Source organism: Amblyraja radiata, chromosome 11 (assembly GCF_010909765.2).
Source record: "Amblyraja radiata isolate CabotCenter1 chromosome 11, sAmbRad1.1.pri, whole genome shotgun sequence".
Classification (NCBI taxonomy): domain Eukaryota; kingdom Metazoa; phylum Chordata; class Chondrichthyes; order Rajiformes; family Rajidae; genus Amblyraja; species Amblyraja radiata.
The window spans coordinates 56,008,570-56,022,073 of NC_045966.1; the positions used below are offsets into that span (position 1 = coordinate 56,008,570).

The 13,504-nt window shown below is 42.6% G+C and overlaps 1 protein-coding gene across 1 annotated transcript in view; it reads right to left on the reverse strand.

Moving 5' to 3' along the window:
• dock2 (dedicator of cytokinesis 2) overlaps positions 1-13,504 on the reverse strand; it is a 703,541-nt gene that overhangs the window by 505,245 nt on the left and 184,792 nt on the right. Inside the window, exon 22 of the mRNA XM_033029960.1 lies at positions 2,864-2,998. Coding sequence (XP_032885851.1) covers positions 2,864-2,998 — 135 coding nt within the window. The remainder of the gene's footprint in view (positions 1-2,863; positions 2,999-13,504) is intronic.

Consider the following 13,504-nt stretch of genomic DNA (forward strand, 5'->3'; position numbering starts at 1 on the left):
TTAGTACATGGGGTTATGGGGAGAAAGCAGGAGAATGGCATTAGGAGGGAGAGATAGATCAGCCATGATTGAATAGTGGAAGAGACTTGATGGGCCGAATGGCCTAATCCTGCTCCTATCACTTATGATCTTATTACTTCTTATGAACATGACTATCACATTGTGGAAGAACTACCGATACTCCACTGATTATCAGTCTCTCTCCATTTGGGTAAGAGGCCACCTTTTGATTCTTCTTACCAGAGTGTCTGATATCACACTTTCCCACGTAAAACACTATTTGCCAAGATTTTCCCCACTCACTCAACTGATCTATATTCAGCTGCAGAGAACCCACATCCTTATCACAACTTGGCCTCCCACCCATTTTCGTGTCATCAGAAAATGTGGATATTTTACACTTCACACACTTCTCAAAGTCCTTAAAACTGAGAATAAACAATCAAGGCTCAATCATTGAACCTTAGAAATCTCCACGTTAATCCTTTCCAATTTACGAAAACCTTCCATATGATGCCTCTTGTTATGGATATGTCCAGTTTTATTTTTCTAATTATCTTTTTAGTTTAGTGATACAGCGCGGAATTCCCGGGATGGCGGGACTGTCAAATGCTGAGAGAATGGAGCGGCTGGGCTTGTACATTCTAGAATTTAGAAGGATGAGAGGCAATCTTATTGAAACATATAAGATTATTAAGGGTTTGGACACACTAGAGGCAGGAAACATGTTCCCGATGTTGGGGGAGTCCAGAACCAGGGCCCACAGTTTAAGAAAAAGGGGTATGGCATTTGGAACGGAGATGAAGAAACACTTTTTCACACAGAGAGTTATGAGTGTGGAATTCTCTGTCTCAGAGTGCGGTGGGGGCCGGTTCTCTGGATACTTTGAAGCGAGAGCTAGATAGGGCTCTTAAAGATAGCGGAGTCAGGGGATATGGGGAGAAGGCAGGAACAGGGCACTGATTGTGGATGATCAGCCATGATCACATTGAATAGGGGTGCTGGCTCGAAGGCCTACTCCTGCACCTATTGTCTATTGGAATCAGGCCCTTCAGCCCACTGAGTCTGCATCGACCAGTGAGCCCCGCCACATTAACACTAACCTATACACACTTGTACCAGCCAAGTCTTGAGTGTAGGAAAAAACTGAAGAACTCTGAGAAAACTATGCGGTCACAGGGAGAACGGACAGACTCCACACAGATAGCACCTGTAGTTGTGATCGAACCTGGGTCTCCAGTGCTGCAAGCGCTGCGCTTCTGTGCCACCCTTTTTGTACTAATTGTTTTATTGTGTTTTTGCACAAACTCCTTTCATATTTTATAAGTGATTAATGTACAGTTTATGTATAGTTTTGATTTATTTTGTGTGTGTTTGTCTATGTGTCTGTGAGATTGCTGCAGGCAAGATTTTTCATTGTATCTGTACTTCATCATTCTTGAGCAATACATTTGAAACTTAAAATTGATAGCAGTTGTCAGCCCTGAAAAACATCTCAACATAATTCACACAATAAACTGCTGCAAGTATAGCTTGCTTAAAGGTCACTGGTCTCCAGTTAATGCAGAACTAATCCTTCTGAAAACACAGCACTTCTCCAGCAATGCAAGAAGTGTTATTCCTTGTTAAAGTGCTCTGGTGTTGGAGTGAAGCTTGAAAAATGTTGTTCACTGTACCTCGGTACATGTACCAATAATAACCCAATACCCATTTGGCCCGCTGAAACATGTAATCCATCACATGAGCTAAGATGACACTTTGAAAGCCAGTTTGTGTAGTCTCTGTTGAGGACAATTATAAAGCCATTGAGACACAGAGCAAGGGATTGACGCCCTTCATCGCACTGAGTCCATGCCATCCATCAGTCACTCATTTACACTAATCCTACATTAATTACGTTTATCTCCCCACATTTCTGTCACCTCTCACACCCCCCCCACCCCCCAGATTCAACCATCAACCGGCACTATTGCAGGTAATTCATGGATGCCACTTAGCCAAGCAACCTGCATGTCCCTGGGATGTGGGGGAAAATCAGAGCACCCAGAAGAAACCCACAGTCACAGGGTGACCACAAAAACCACACCCCTCAGGTTTGAATTTCGCTTTGTAAAGTACCAGCTCGACTAGCTGCTCTATATAAAGTGTCAGTAAAGATGGTGAGAAAAGCACACTCGATTGTTCATTATTTTAAATTGTTGTTATCCATTGTTGAGGGCAATAAATAACTCATCTAGCTATTGTTTGTTGCAGCACCTTTTTCTCATCTCTTTGTATTGGGATTCACTGAAGCTTTCCATTTGAACACCCATGCATCCTTCTAAATTGTCCAGTCACATGGTGGTGGTATTTTAACTGACTGACAACTAAAGTTTAGTTTAGTTTAGAGATACAGCATGGAAACAGCCCCTTCGGCCCACCGAGTCCATGCGGACCAGCGATCCCTGCACATTAACACTATCCTACTCACACTAGGGCCAAATTTTAATTGATAGCAAGCAAATTATCCTGCAAACCTGTATGTCTTTGGAGTGTGGGAGGAAAGCTAAGATCTTGGATAAAACCCACGCAGGTCACAGGGAGAAAGTACAAACTTCGTACAGACAGCACCAGTGGTCAGGGTTGAACCCGGGTCTCTGGTTCTGTAAGCGCTGTAAACTAGCAACTCTACCACAGCGCCACTGTGCTGCCCTAAAATGTGTTTCCTCTTTTGAAATACTGAAAAATTGTGGTTCTTTTTCAAAATTAAAAAATTAAGCTGGAAACACTTTTTTTTTTTTTTTAAAGTTAAACAGATCAATTAAGGTAATGAAAAATTAAATTATTATTTAATAAATGAATTAAATCAACATTTGGAACTTACTGTGCAAATAATGATCGCGACCTCACAATGAACTTAAAGATATACTCTAGTGCTTTCAACGTCCGTAGTATTGGTTCACACTGCTTGCCTTCACAACATATATCAAGGTAGTTCTTCAACACCGTCATCAATTTTCTGGAATGATATCAATGGAACAAAATAATGAATGTGCAACGTTAATTAGATGTACAATTATCAGTATTGATTTAAATGCACATGGAACATTGAAATCTTTCAAAATATAACTTCTGTTGAAATATCTACTGATATATTGAAAGAACTTTAAGATAATTTGGAGTGTTAGTCTCTAGAAACTGACAAAGCAGCACTTACTGAAGAAAATAAAATACTGCCTCATAGAAAATGTGTTCATCACCATCAACATATCAGAATCTCCAAACAATTAAGTCCTTTATGAGAAATGAAAAAGTCAATTTACCCACAAATAGGAATACCACAAAAAGTGAGATTAAAACCAGAATATGTGTTTTACGAGTTGTTGATTGAGAAAGAAGCATTATCCAGAGCACCAAGGAGAATTTTAAAATTGTGCCCCAAGATCTTACGGGTGGAGAGAGTGTGGGAGGGGAGAGCATGCTTCCTTTTAAAATGTATCTTCAGGACATGATATTCAATAGTACAGAAATCCCTCAGTGCTGCTAGGTATTCAAGTGCAAGTCTCCCAAAATGAATTGAAACTACCAACCCTTGCCTGAGGAGCTAAGATGCTGTCGCTGAACTAAAAATGGCACAGAGAAATGGTGGTTATATGTTGGTTGGAAGCCTTCCAGTACATGTTCAAATTAGAACACACCTTTAGAGAGTGCTCATCTCCAGTTACTGAGACAAACTAAGGCTTTAAAGCCCTCGAAAAGCAACAGAGAAGAGCTATAATTCTGACCATTGTGTGAAAGACAGAGGACCCTAAAGCTTTCAGATCTCAAAACGTAAGAATCGGAAATGGCTTTGGTGAAAAAAGAAATACAGTGTGTCGACAGGGGGAAATTTAAGACTGATTAATCTGTGAACTGAGCATATTTCCAATGCATAAAAAATGAAATGTTGGGCAAACACAGGAAATTCTTCAAAGGTAAAGATTCAACATATATTTCTTTGGAAACTTTAGCACCATTTGAGAACTTTATATGACGAGCAGGCCAATAGGTTTTCATGAACAACACATTGTGTGATCTCCAGTTAATTTTTTTTGTTCTTGACCCTTTTCTAGCTTTATTTAACTTTGGTTGGCCAAAGAGATGGGGCAAATTGGTTTCAAAAGGAACTTGTGAAAAAAAAACATTATTTTGAGAAGTGAGAAACAGAGAATCATTTCTCTCAGCCTTGAACAATAAGCAAATTTCAGGGTTTACTAGTAACCAAAAAATGACCCTTGACATGGTATGGATAAACTCTTCAGTTCTCCTTCACTGTAAATGAGGCTTTAAAAAGATGTCAGACAGTCAACAAAAGGATGTCACAGTCAGGGCAGTGGTTGATGAAACTGCAGATGCTGGAGGAACTCAGCATGTTAGTTGTGCAAGAAGGAACTGCAGATGCTGGTTTACATTGAAGATGGACACAAAATGCTGGAGTAACTCAGCGGGACAGGCAACATCTCAGGAGAGAAGGAATAGGCGACGTCTTGAGTCAAGACTCTTCTTCAAACAGCGTTGGATGTTAGGCAGCATCCAGTGGGGGAATGGGATGGTGGATATTTTAGGTCGTGACCCTACATCAGAACTTATGCAAGGCCTCAACCTGAAACGTCAACCATTCCTTTCCATCCACAGATGCTATCTGGCTTGCTAAGTTCCTCCAACAGTTTACTTTTTGTTCCAGGCAGTGAAAGAATATTAAGAATATGAAAAAAATATTAAAAAATTAAAATATTAAAAAATAAGTTAGACTACAGGGTTGGATGTAGAATATTCTGTAAAGTGTGAGGTAGCATGGCATATTCTTTACTTTCTATCATTGTCTGATTATTTTGTACTTACTGAACTTGGTGCCTCTGATTATTATTAACTATTATGCTGACCCTATGTTCTCCTCTTTAACAAAGTAGGTTTTAATAGTAAGATTAAATGAGAACTTACCAGTTTGAAGTTTGATCTTGATTTTATGAGGAGTTACGATGAGCGATTACGTGAAGAAGGGCCGTCCGTCTGCGTGCGCGTCAAGCTTCAAAGCAGCGGTGTTAAATCACAGATAAAAAGAAGACCTGAGAATAGTAAGATTGAAGAAACTAGAACTTCCATGTGACCTTGATAGTATGAGGGTGGGAGCGGTGGGCACGTAATCGCTCATCATAACTCCTCATAAAATCAAGATCAAACTGCTAAGTTCTCGTTTAATCTTACTATTTTACTTCGGAGTCACGTGAGTGACTACATGAAGTTTTCAAAGCTCTGTGATTTTACGCCGGTTACGAATCCAGGCGTCACACACTGAATGGATTGACCATGGATGCGTGTAATCATTACAGCATTCAGACATTACGTAGCTAAGTAAGGACACTGATGCTTTAAATGAAAGAAAAGTTTTTAAAAACCAGTTTCCCCTCCCAACCTTGGGGGTAAACTATGGGACAGAACTTAAAATGGTACGTGCAAACACCCCCAGTCCGGTAATAGGTTTGTTATAAAACCGGTGGACCGTTATTTCATTCGTCCATCCTGCAGCCACTAGGATGTTGTCAAGAGGCACGTCCATTGCTCTTGCTGCCGACGTAGATGCAGCCCTGGTGGAGTGAGATTTAACCATATGAACGTTCACTCTGTTACCGCCATTACCCCCTTTGACCATCTGGAGATGGTTTGTGTTGACACCTTCTGGTCTGTTCTGAGCCTCTGTGGTTCTCCGTAACTCTCAGATAGTGGTGTTAGTATGTTACCACACACACAACCGTAGGTCCTCTGGATATGCCAAGAACTGGATCTCCATCCCTGGCATTCCTGGCCTGCTATGTTTATATCAGGTTCCTGATTACGAATGTTATGTTGTTCATATTGGTGGTCATGTGGTCCAACCGTAGCTTTTGCATTGTCTGGACTCTTTGTCAGCATACCACATTCAGGGTTAGTTATAGGCGGTCCCCACTGTCAAAGTAGGGTTAGTACCACGCTCACATCCCATGTCCGTGTACCTTGGTCTTAGAGGTATTAGATTGTAAATTCTCTTCATGAATTTTGTTGTAAAGGGGTGCGTTCCTATCGACCTGTGCCCTGCTTGCAGCATCAGATAGGAGGAAAGTGCGCCTCTGCACTATTGATTGCACTATAACTTTGTTTATAGTTATAGTACAGAGTTGATAGGAAACTCCAAGACATCTGTTATCCGAACTGTGTTGTATTTGTTCGGACAGTCCTATGCCTTGAAATGGCCTCCTCAGAATCTGCAGACCAACAAGTTAATACGTTCGTGTAGTGGATGATTACTCCCTGTAACTGGGTTCACTAGGAGGTCCCTGCTCTTGGGTACAGCCATAACTGGCTGGACTATAGTTCCCAAAATTTTTGGGGACCAGGCTTGAGTAGGCCAATCTGGCACTACCAATATGCCTGTGGCTTAGTCTTGCTTGATTTTGGTCAAGCATCGGTTTGTGAGACAATTTTGCGGAAAACATGCATAAACAATCCTCCCCAATTGAGGGAGAAAGCATCCACTGCCTTTGTTCCTGGATCCTGCTTGCAGGACACATATCTGGGTAACTGATGGTTTAGTCTAGATGCAAATAGATCAAATCTGGTATGCCAAATTGTGTAGTTATTTTGTTAAATACTGCCTGATTCAACATCCATTCTGTGTTGTTATTAAACATCCGTGATCCAGCATCTGTCAACGTGTTATATCTACCTCGTAGATTTCCCAAATATTCCTCTTGATACACCAGTGCCAAATGAGGTTCGACAATCTATCGTAAGATACAGATTTTACACCACCCTTGTTAGTGGATATGTGCCACCGCAGTGGTGTTATCAATCTGAATTTGAACAAGCACCAGTTGCATATTGCTACAGAACCCCTTGAGTCCAAATTGTGCCCCCAACAATTCTGGGTAATTGATTCCATGTGTTGGGGAATTACAGACTCCTGCTCATTCCATCTGCCCCCACAGCTCTAGACTGTGTTAGTGGCTCCCCATCCTTAGCCGCTAGCATAGGTCTGAAGAACCCTCGATGGCTTTCAAGCAAATTTACTTTGAGCTTTCTCACGTTCGTTATCCACCGTAGTTATTCAACAAATGTCTCTGCTGGCAATCCATAGTTTTGCCAATTTTGCCTGCATGGAATCTGAGTGTTCGTTCCTTTGCTCGCTGTAATTCTGGTAATGCAAAGGCCCGTACGTACTGCTGGAAATGCGGCTACTATTTGCCAATTACACTTGCTGTTCGCTAGTATTTGACTATCAGGTCATAGCAGGCTTGATTAATATAGTCGCTTGCCCCTAGGCAAAGTCACCAACATATTTACTGTTTTTGATAGTAAATTCTAGGTAATCAATTACCATTGTAGGTGTCAATTTTGATTTAACTGGATGGATGAGGTAACCAATTCTATCAAACAGGGTTTTGGTTTGCTTTGACTGATGCTTCTGCCAATTCTTGGTGACTCCAAAATGAAATTGTCCAAATATGCCATTACTATGTGGTTCTGAGACCTTTGTAGACCCAGAATTGGTTTCCGTAGTTTTGTCAATAGTCTAGGAGCTGATGTCAACCCATTTGGCAGATCCATTCCATCCAGTTATACTTCAAATATCTCCTGTTCTTAGTGAATAGACACCGAATAGTATGCATCTTTGAGGTCGATGCATGCCATGTGACCATTTTATAGGAAGCTCCTATAAAACAGTAGTTAGTCCGTAACAAAATCACTGTTTCTAAAAGTCTATACTGCACAAATGAGTTAAACCTGGATGAAGTGACATCCTCCATCTGTCACATGTCCTGAATGGCAATCCTGCCCAAAATTACTGGGCCTGCCTCGAAGACAATTCCAGTCCGAGTTCCAAGTCTGCTTGGAACCTGTGTATGTTGTGCAGTAAAATTATCACGTTATTATCTGGGGGGGTTTTGGGGGGTTTTTAAAAACCAGTTCTGAAATTTCATGTTATTGTCATTTTGAACAAGAACACAAGAGTAAATTACCAACATGTAACTGCTCCACAATCCCTTGTTTCAGTAAACCCAGACCCACCTACCTCCATGGCTACCGGTGGTCTTGTGGTAAGCCCAAAGGCCCCTGATGCGGATTCCTTTTCTCTCCTTGATTGGGAGTAGGACTGGTAAGGAATGTGGATTCCATGTTTCTCCCGACCTCTGCTTGGGTCTGGTCTGAAAACCTCATCATACTGAGCCTGCCTTGTAGGACAATTCTGGCCATTATTTTGAGTCTGCCTTGAAAGACGACTCTGATCGTATTTCCGTGCCCAGCTTTCAATCTACCACCGGATTCAGTGAACCGCTTACCCCCTATGGAGGTGTGGGGTGTGTTGTCGCCTATGCGGATATTCTGCCAACTGCTGGCTCTTGAGGCCATATGCATGCTTCAGTATGTTCATACTTTAAATTCGAGATCAGTTACCTACTGATCATTCACACTCCCCTCCACTGAGAGTGAGGTTCGTAGGCAGCCCTGAAAACAGGTGCTGCCGCAGGCCCCTGAGGATACATGTGCTGACATGGCCCTTCCAGTGGACCTAAATGAGATTCTAGCTTTGGTCAGACTGTAATGGACCATGAATGCTCCTCTCCTCAGAGCAGGAGACATTTGTGCATCCCTGAAAACAGGTGCTGCTGCCTGCGGGTTCTCCATATTACCCGGGCTGTCAAGAGCTAGATTCCATCCAGGGAAGCACCCAGTGGAACCTGGATGATTGCAGAAGCACTTATTTTCTGTTTGTTTGTATGGAAGCTTATTATTCCTTTTATGTAAAGCATTTTGGTGTTGACGTAAACAGTGCAATACAAGTAAAACTTATTTACTTACTTCCTTTCTTCTGCTTGTCCCTGGGAAGGTTTCCCCCCCCCCCCCCCCTCTTGCTCCCGGCACCGGCACTGCTGTAGGCCGTGCTGATACTGCTCCCTCCTTTGGAGCAGATCATTGTTGGAGCAACTTCTCCATATGTTGCTCCATGTGGGAGAAGTCGTCCTCAGACGCTCTCCGTTGAGGGAGGGTATCCCTCTTCCGCAGACTCATCTGAGTCAACGGGCTCGTTTAGACTTGCGGGTGGTATTACGTCCCGCAGGTCAACCACGGAGCTCCTGCTCCCGCGCAAAGTCTCCTGCCGATTTTGCTGTCGGCACTAATGTCGGGAAGCGAGGCTCCCGGCACCGGCACTGCTGTAGGCCGTGCTGATACTGCTCCCTCCCTTGGAGCAGATCATTGTTGGAGCAACTTCTCCATAAGTTGCTCCATATGGGAGAAGCCGTCCTCAGACACTCTCCATTGAGGGAGGGTATCCCTCTTCCCCAGACTCATCTGAGTCAACGAGTTTGTTTAGACTTGCAGGTGGCATTACGCCCCGCAGGACAACCACGGAGCTCCTGCTCCTGCGCAAAGTCTCCTGCCGATTCTGCTGTCGGCGCTAATGTCGGGAACAAGACCATCGCCCGCTAGTTGGAAAGCTGCGGTCTTCGGCAGCCGACATCCCCGCGGGCCGTCTCCTCGACATCTGGGCTCTGAAAAAAACTTCAAGCCCGAAAGAACGCAGGTAAGTGATTCAACTTTCCTTACCTGCTCATCCCGACGGCCTGGGAGGACTCAGTGCCTGCCAGTCCGTCGTGCGTGTTGCGTTCAGACGTAAAGACGTGCACGCAGACGGACGGCCCTTCTTCACGTAGTCACTCACGTGACTCCGAAGTAAAATTTAACTGAACATTGGCTTGCCCAGCCTCTAATAAGCCTACTTCCAGACAGGTGAAAGCTTTTCTAAAGGTTTGAATGAGGTCATTGAGTCCAATCACATTAGAATTTCATGATTACACACCGGGGTCAATTATAGTACACCCAGGAATCCACATTTAAAAATTGCTACTCAGATTATTTAAAGGAACAAATGATTTCACTGAACTCCAAAAGGTACTCTTGGCATTGATGAATTTATAATAGGTTACTGGAAAGCAAACTCAAAGGTCCTGCATATTCCAATTTCCATCGATGAATACAGTAATTATTATCTCAGCACTTGAGCTTAATAACACCAGACACCAAGTTCCAGATGAAAGAAAAGTCTATAATCAACGCGCCAGAAACAGAAACAGTTTTGGAATCTTTGAACTGCACAGATGTTTCATGTCGAATTGTTTTACTGATTAATGCAGAACGATGACAAATTATTATTACCTAGAAAATAATCAAAACTAAACCCCCAATTTCAGATAAATACTGACAATTTATGAAAAGCCTAAACACCATTCCAACCTACATGATACCATCCACAAAACCTTCACATCTATTGAAGGGAAAAAATAAACATAATTCTGCAAAGGAATAAAAAAATATTAAATTCATAACTTTCAGAGATGTGCTTTTATATTTTTTAAATTTCTGATTTGATATAGCTGATGGAGAAAGATTCTTCTGGCTGAAAACAGATTGTCCATTTAGGACTGAGATGAGTAGGAATTGCTTTAGTCTCTACCCCTGAGGGAGGTGTGCGTTCGGTCACCCATATTTTCCATGCTGAAATCAATAGACTTCTGAAAACCAAGGGCATTGACGAATAGAGGCTAAGGCCAGAAAGCTGACGTGAGTTATAAGATCAAGCATGATCTGATTGAATGGCGAGCAGTTTGGTGAGCTGAGACTCTTTCCTCTGTTGATTCCTTCTCCTAAATGTTATTCAGCCTTTTACTCTTATCTTCTGCTTCCAGTCTTCACAACTATTTACCCCAATCATTCTCCTGTCAGTTGATGTTGCCAGTGTTTATTTTTCCAATCCCCAAATAATACTCTCCATTCCCTGCCTCCAACCCTTTGTTTTTCCTGCAGCATCAATCATTTCCATCTCCTTCGTTTAATTATCTATTTCACTGCCATTCAATCTCACTTCTTTCATTATTATTAATTCCTATAGGAATAATCTGGATTAGTCATGTTGATCTCACCATATTTCAACGTTGTCGCTAGTGTTGAAATCATGAGGGGAATTGGTCGGGTGAATGCAGAGAGTTTTTTTTACCCAGGGTGGGGGTGACAAGAACCAGAGGAGATAGGTTTAAGGTGAGAAGGAAACATTTTAATAGGAACCCGAGGGAACAGCATTTTCCACTCAGTGGATGATGGTCATATGGAATGAGCTGCCAGATGAGGTATGTGAAGCTGATACAATAATAACAACATTTAAAAGTCACTTGGACCCATACATGGATAACAAAAAGGTGTAGCAGGATATGGGGCAAATGGGATTATTTTAGATGGGGTCTCTTGGTCATCATGGATTAATTGGGCCTCCGTGCTCTATAACTCTATGACTGTACAACCTTTGTGCTAATGGCAATATTGAGGTTGCAGTGTACTAAATGCAAGGTTGGGCCGAAGTAGCCCCTCTGATCTTGGTTGCCATCAATCCACTAAAACCAAATTCTCAACAAAACATTGATAGCCAAAATTAATGGGCAGAGAGCACAAAGTGCTGGATTAATTACAATTAAAAACCCAAAGTAGTTGTGCTATAACACCAGGATATGCGCTCAACCAAGAAAACAAAGCCCAAAGTCAAAGTCTTATCTAGATTGATGATACAAACTAAGCTATAGGACAATAACTAACTCCAGATGCAACTCAGCGGGTCAGGCAACATCTCCGAAGCTCATGGGTGGGCGATGTTTCTAATTGGGACCCTTTATTTGACTGTTTGTAGTAGGGAAGAAAAAGTTGGAAAAGACATGGAGGTAGGACAAAGCCTGGCAAGTGATAGGTGGGTACAAGTGAGGCGGGGGGGGGGGGGGGGGGGGGGGGGGGTTGATTTGCAGATGGGTGGACAAAGGCTAGAGATGAAATAACAGATATTTGAGTTTCTGGTGTAAAATTTGAAAGTCTACCCAGCCATTATCATGTAGCTTATACACTTATTATTTCAAATGTTCACTTTCTTTTTTGATCACTGTTTCCAATGTTCACCCTTTCGTCCTTTCAGATGTATCTCTCTGGATCCCAATCATTCCTAGGACATTTTGGAAATGGCCTTTCCCTATGTATGAATCCAAAGACACAAGAAAATAGGGCCATGCCCCTCAAAACTGTCCAATCATTCAATATGATCATGGCTGATCTATGCTTCTCTGAACTTTTCTGTGCCAGTTCCCCAGAACCTTCAATCTTTCAAATATTTATCTGTCTCCATCTTAAATAAATAAAATGACATGGCCTCCACCTTGCACGAAAATAGGGCTGTGCCCCTTCTTCTACTTCTTCTTCTTGCGTATGGCGTGCACAGCCTAAAGTTGTAGGACACTTGTTCTATTTGATCTTATTTGGTTGTGCATGCCAGGTTGATTGCATTCGTTGAAACAGGGCGGACCACGTGAAGGTTGCAATCTTCCACCCCCGGGCTGTGCCCCTCAACATTGCCCAATCATTCAAAAGGCAGGGAATCCCAGACATCCAAAGAGAAGAAATGTATCTGTAGTTCCAGTTGGTTGACACTGGATGACAAACATGAAAACTGATCACCTGATCATGTCGCAGAGAGGTATCCTCAGAATGGAATAAAGTATCCCAAAATTAACTGTGGCTTTCGAAGGAGAGGATGAAGAGATTGCAAACCAATTAATTTTAGCAGACAATTTCTCAGCACAAGCAACTTTAATTATACAAATGAACACCACAGAAGTTAGGCACAAAAAGCTGGAGTAACTCAGCGGGACAGGCAGCAGCTCTGGAGAGAAGGAATGGGTGATGTTTCGAGTCAAGACCCTTCTTCAGACTGATAGGGATAAGGGAAATAAGAGATATAGATGGTGATGTGGAGAGATAAAGAACAATGAATGAAAGATATGCAATAAAGTAACGATGATAAAGGAACCATGCCATGTTAGCTGTTTGTAGGTTGAAAACGAGGAGCTAGTGTGACTTGGGTGGGGGAGGGATAGAGAGAGAGGGAATGCCGGGGCTACATGAAGTGAGATAATTTTATACCACTGGGCTGTAAGCTGCCCAAACAAAATATGAGATGCTGTTCCTTCAATTTGCGTTTAGCTTCACTCTGACAATGGAGGGGACCTAGGACAGAAAGGTCTGTGTAGGAATGGGAAGGAAAATTAAAGTGTCTGGCAACCAGGAGATCAAATAGGTTCAGGTGGGCTGAGCGAAGGTGTTTAACTAAACGATCGCCTGGTCTACGTTTGGTCTCGCCAATGTATAAGACCCCACATCTTGAACAACGGATAAAGTAGATGAGGTTGGAGGAGGTGCAAGTGAACCTCTGCCTAACCTGAAAGGACTGTTGGGGTCCCTGGACAGAGGGAGGATGTAAAGGGACAGGTGTTGCATCTTCTGTGGTTGCAGGGGAAGGTACCTCGGGAGGTTTGGGTGGGAAGGTATGTGTTAACCAGGGAGTTGCGGAGGGAACGGTCTCTGTGGAAGGCTGAAAGGGTTGGAGATGGGAAAACGTGGCGAATAATGGTGGGATCCCGTT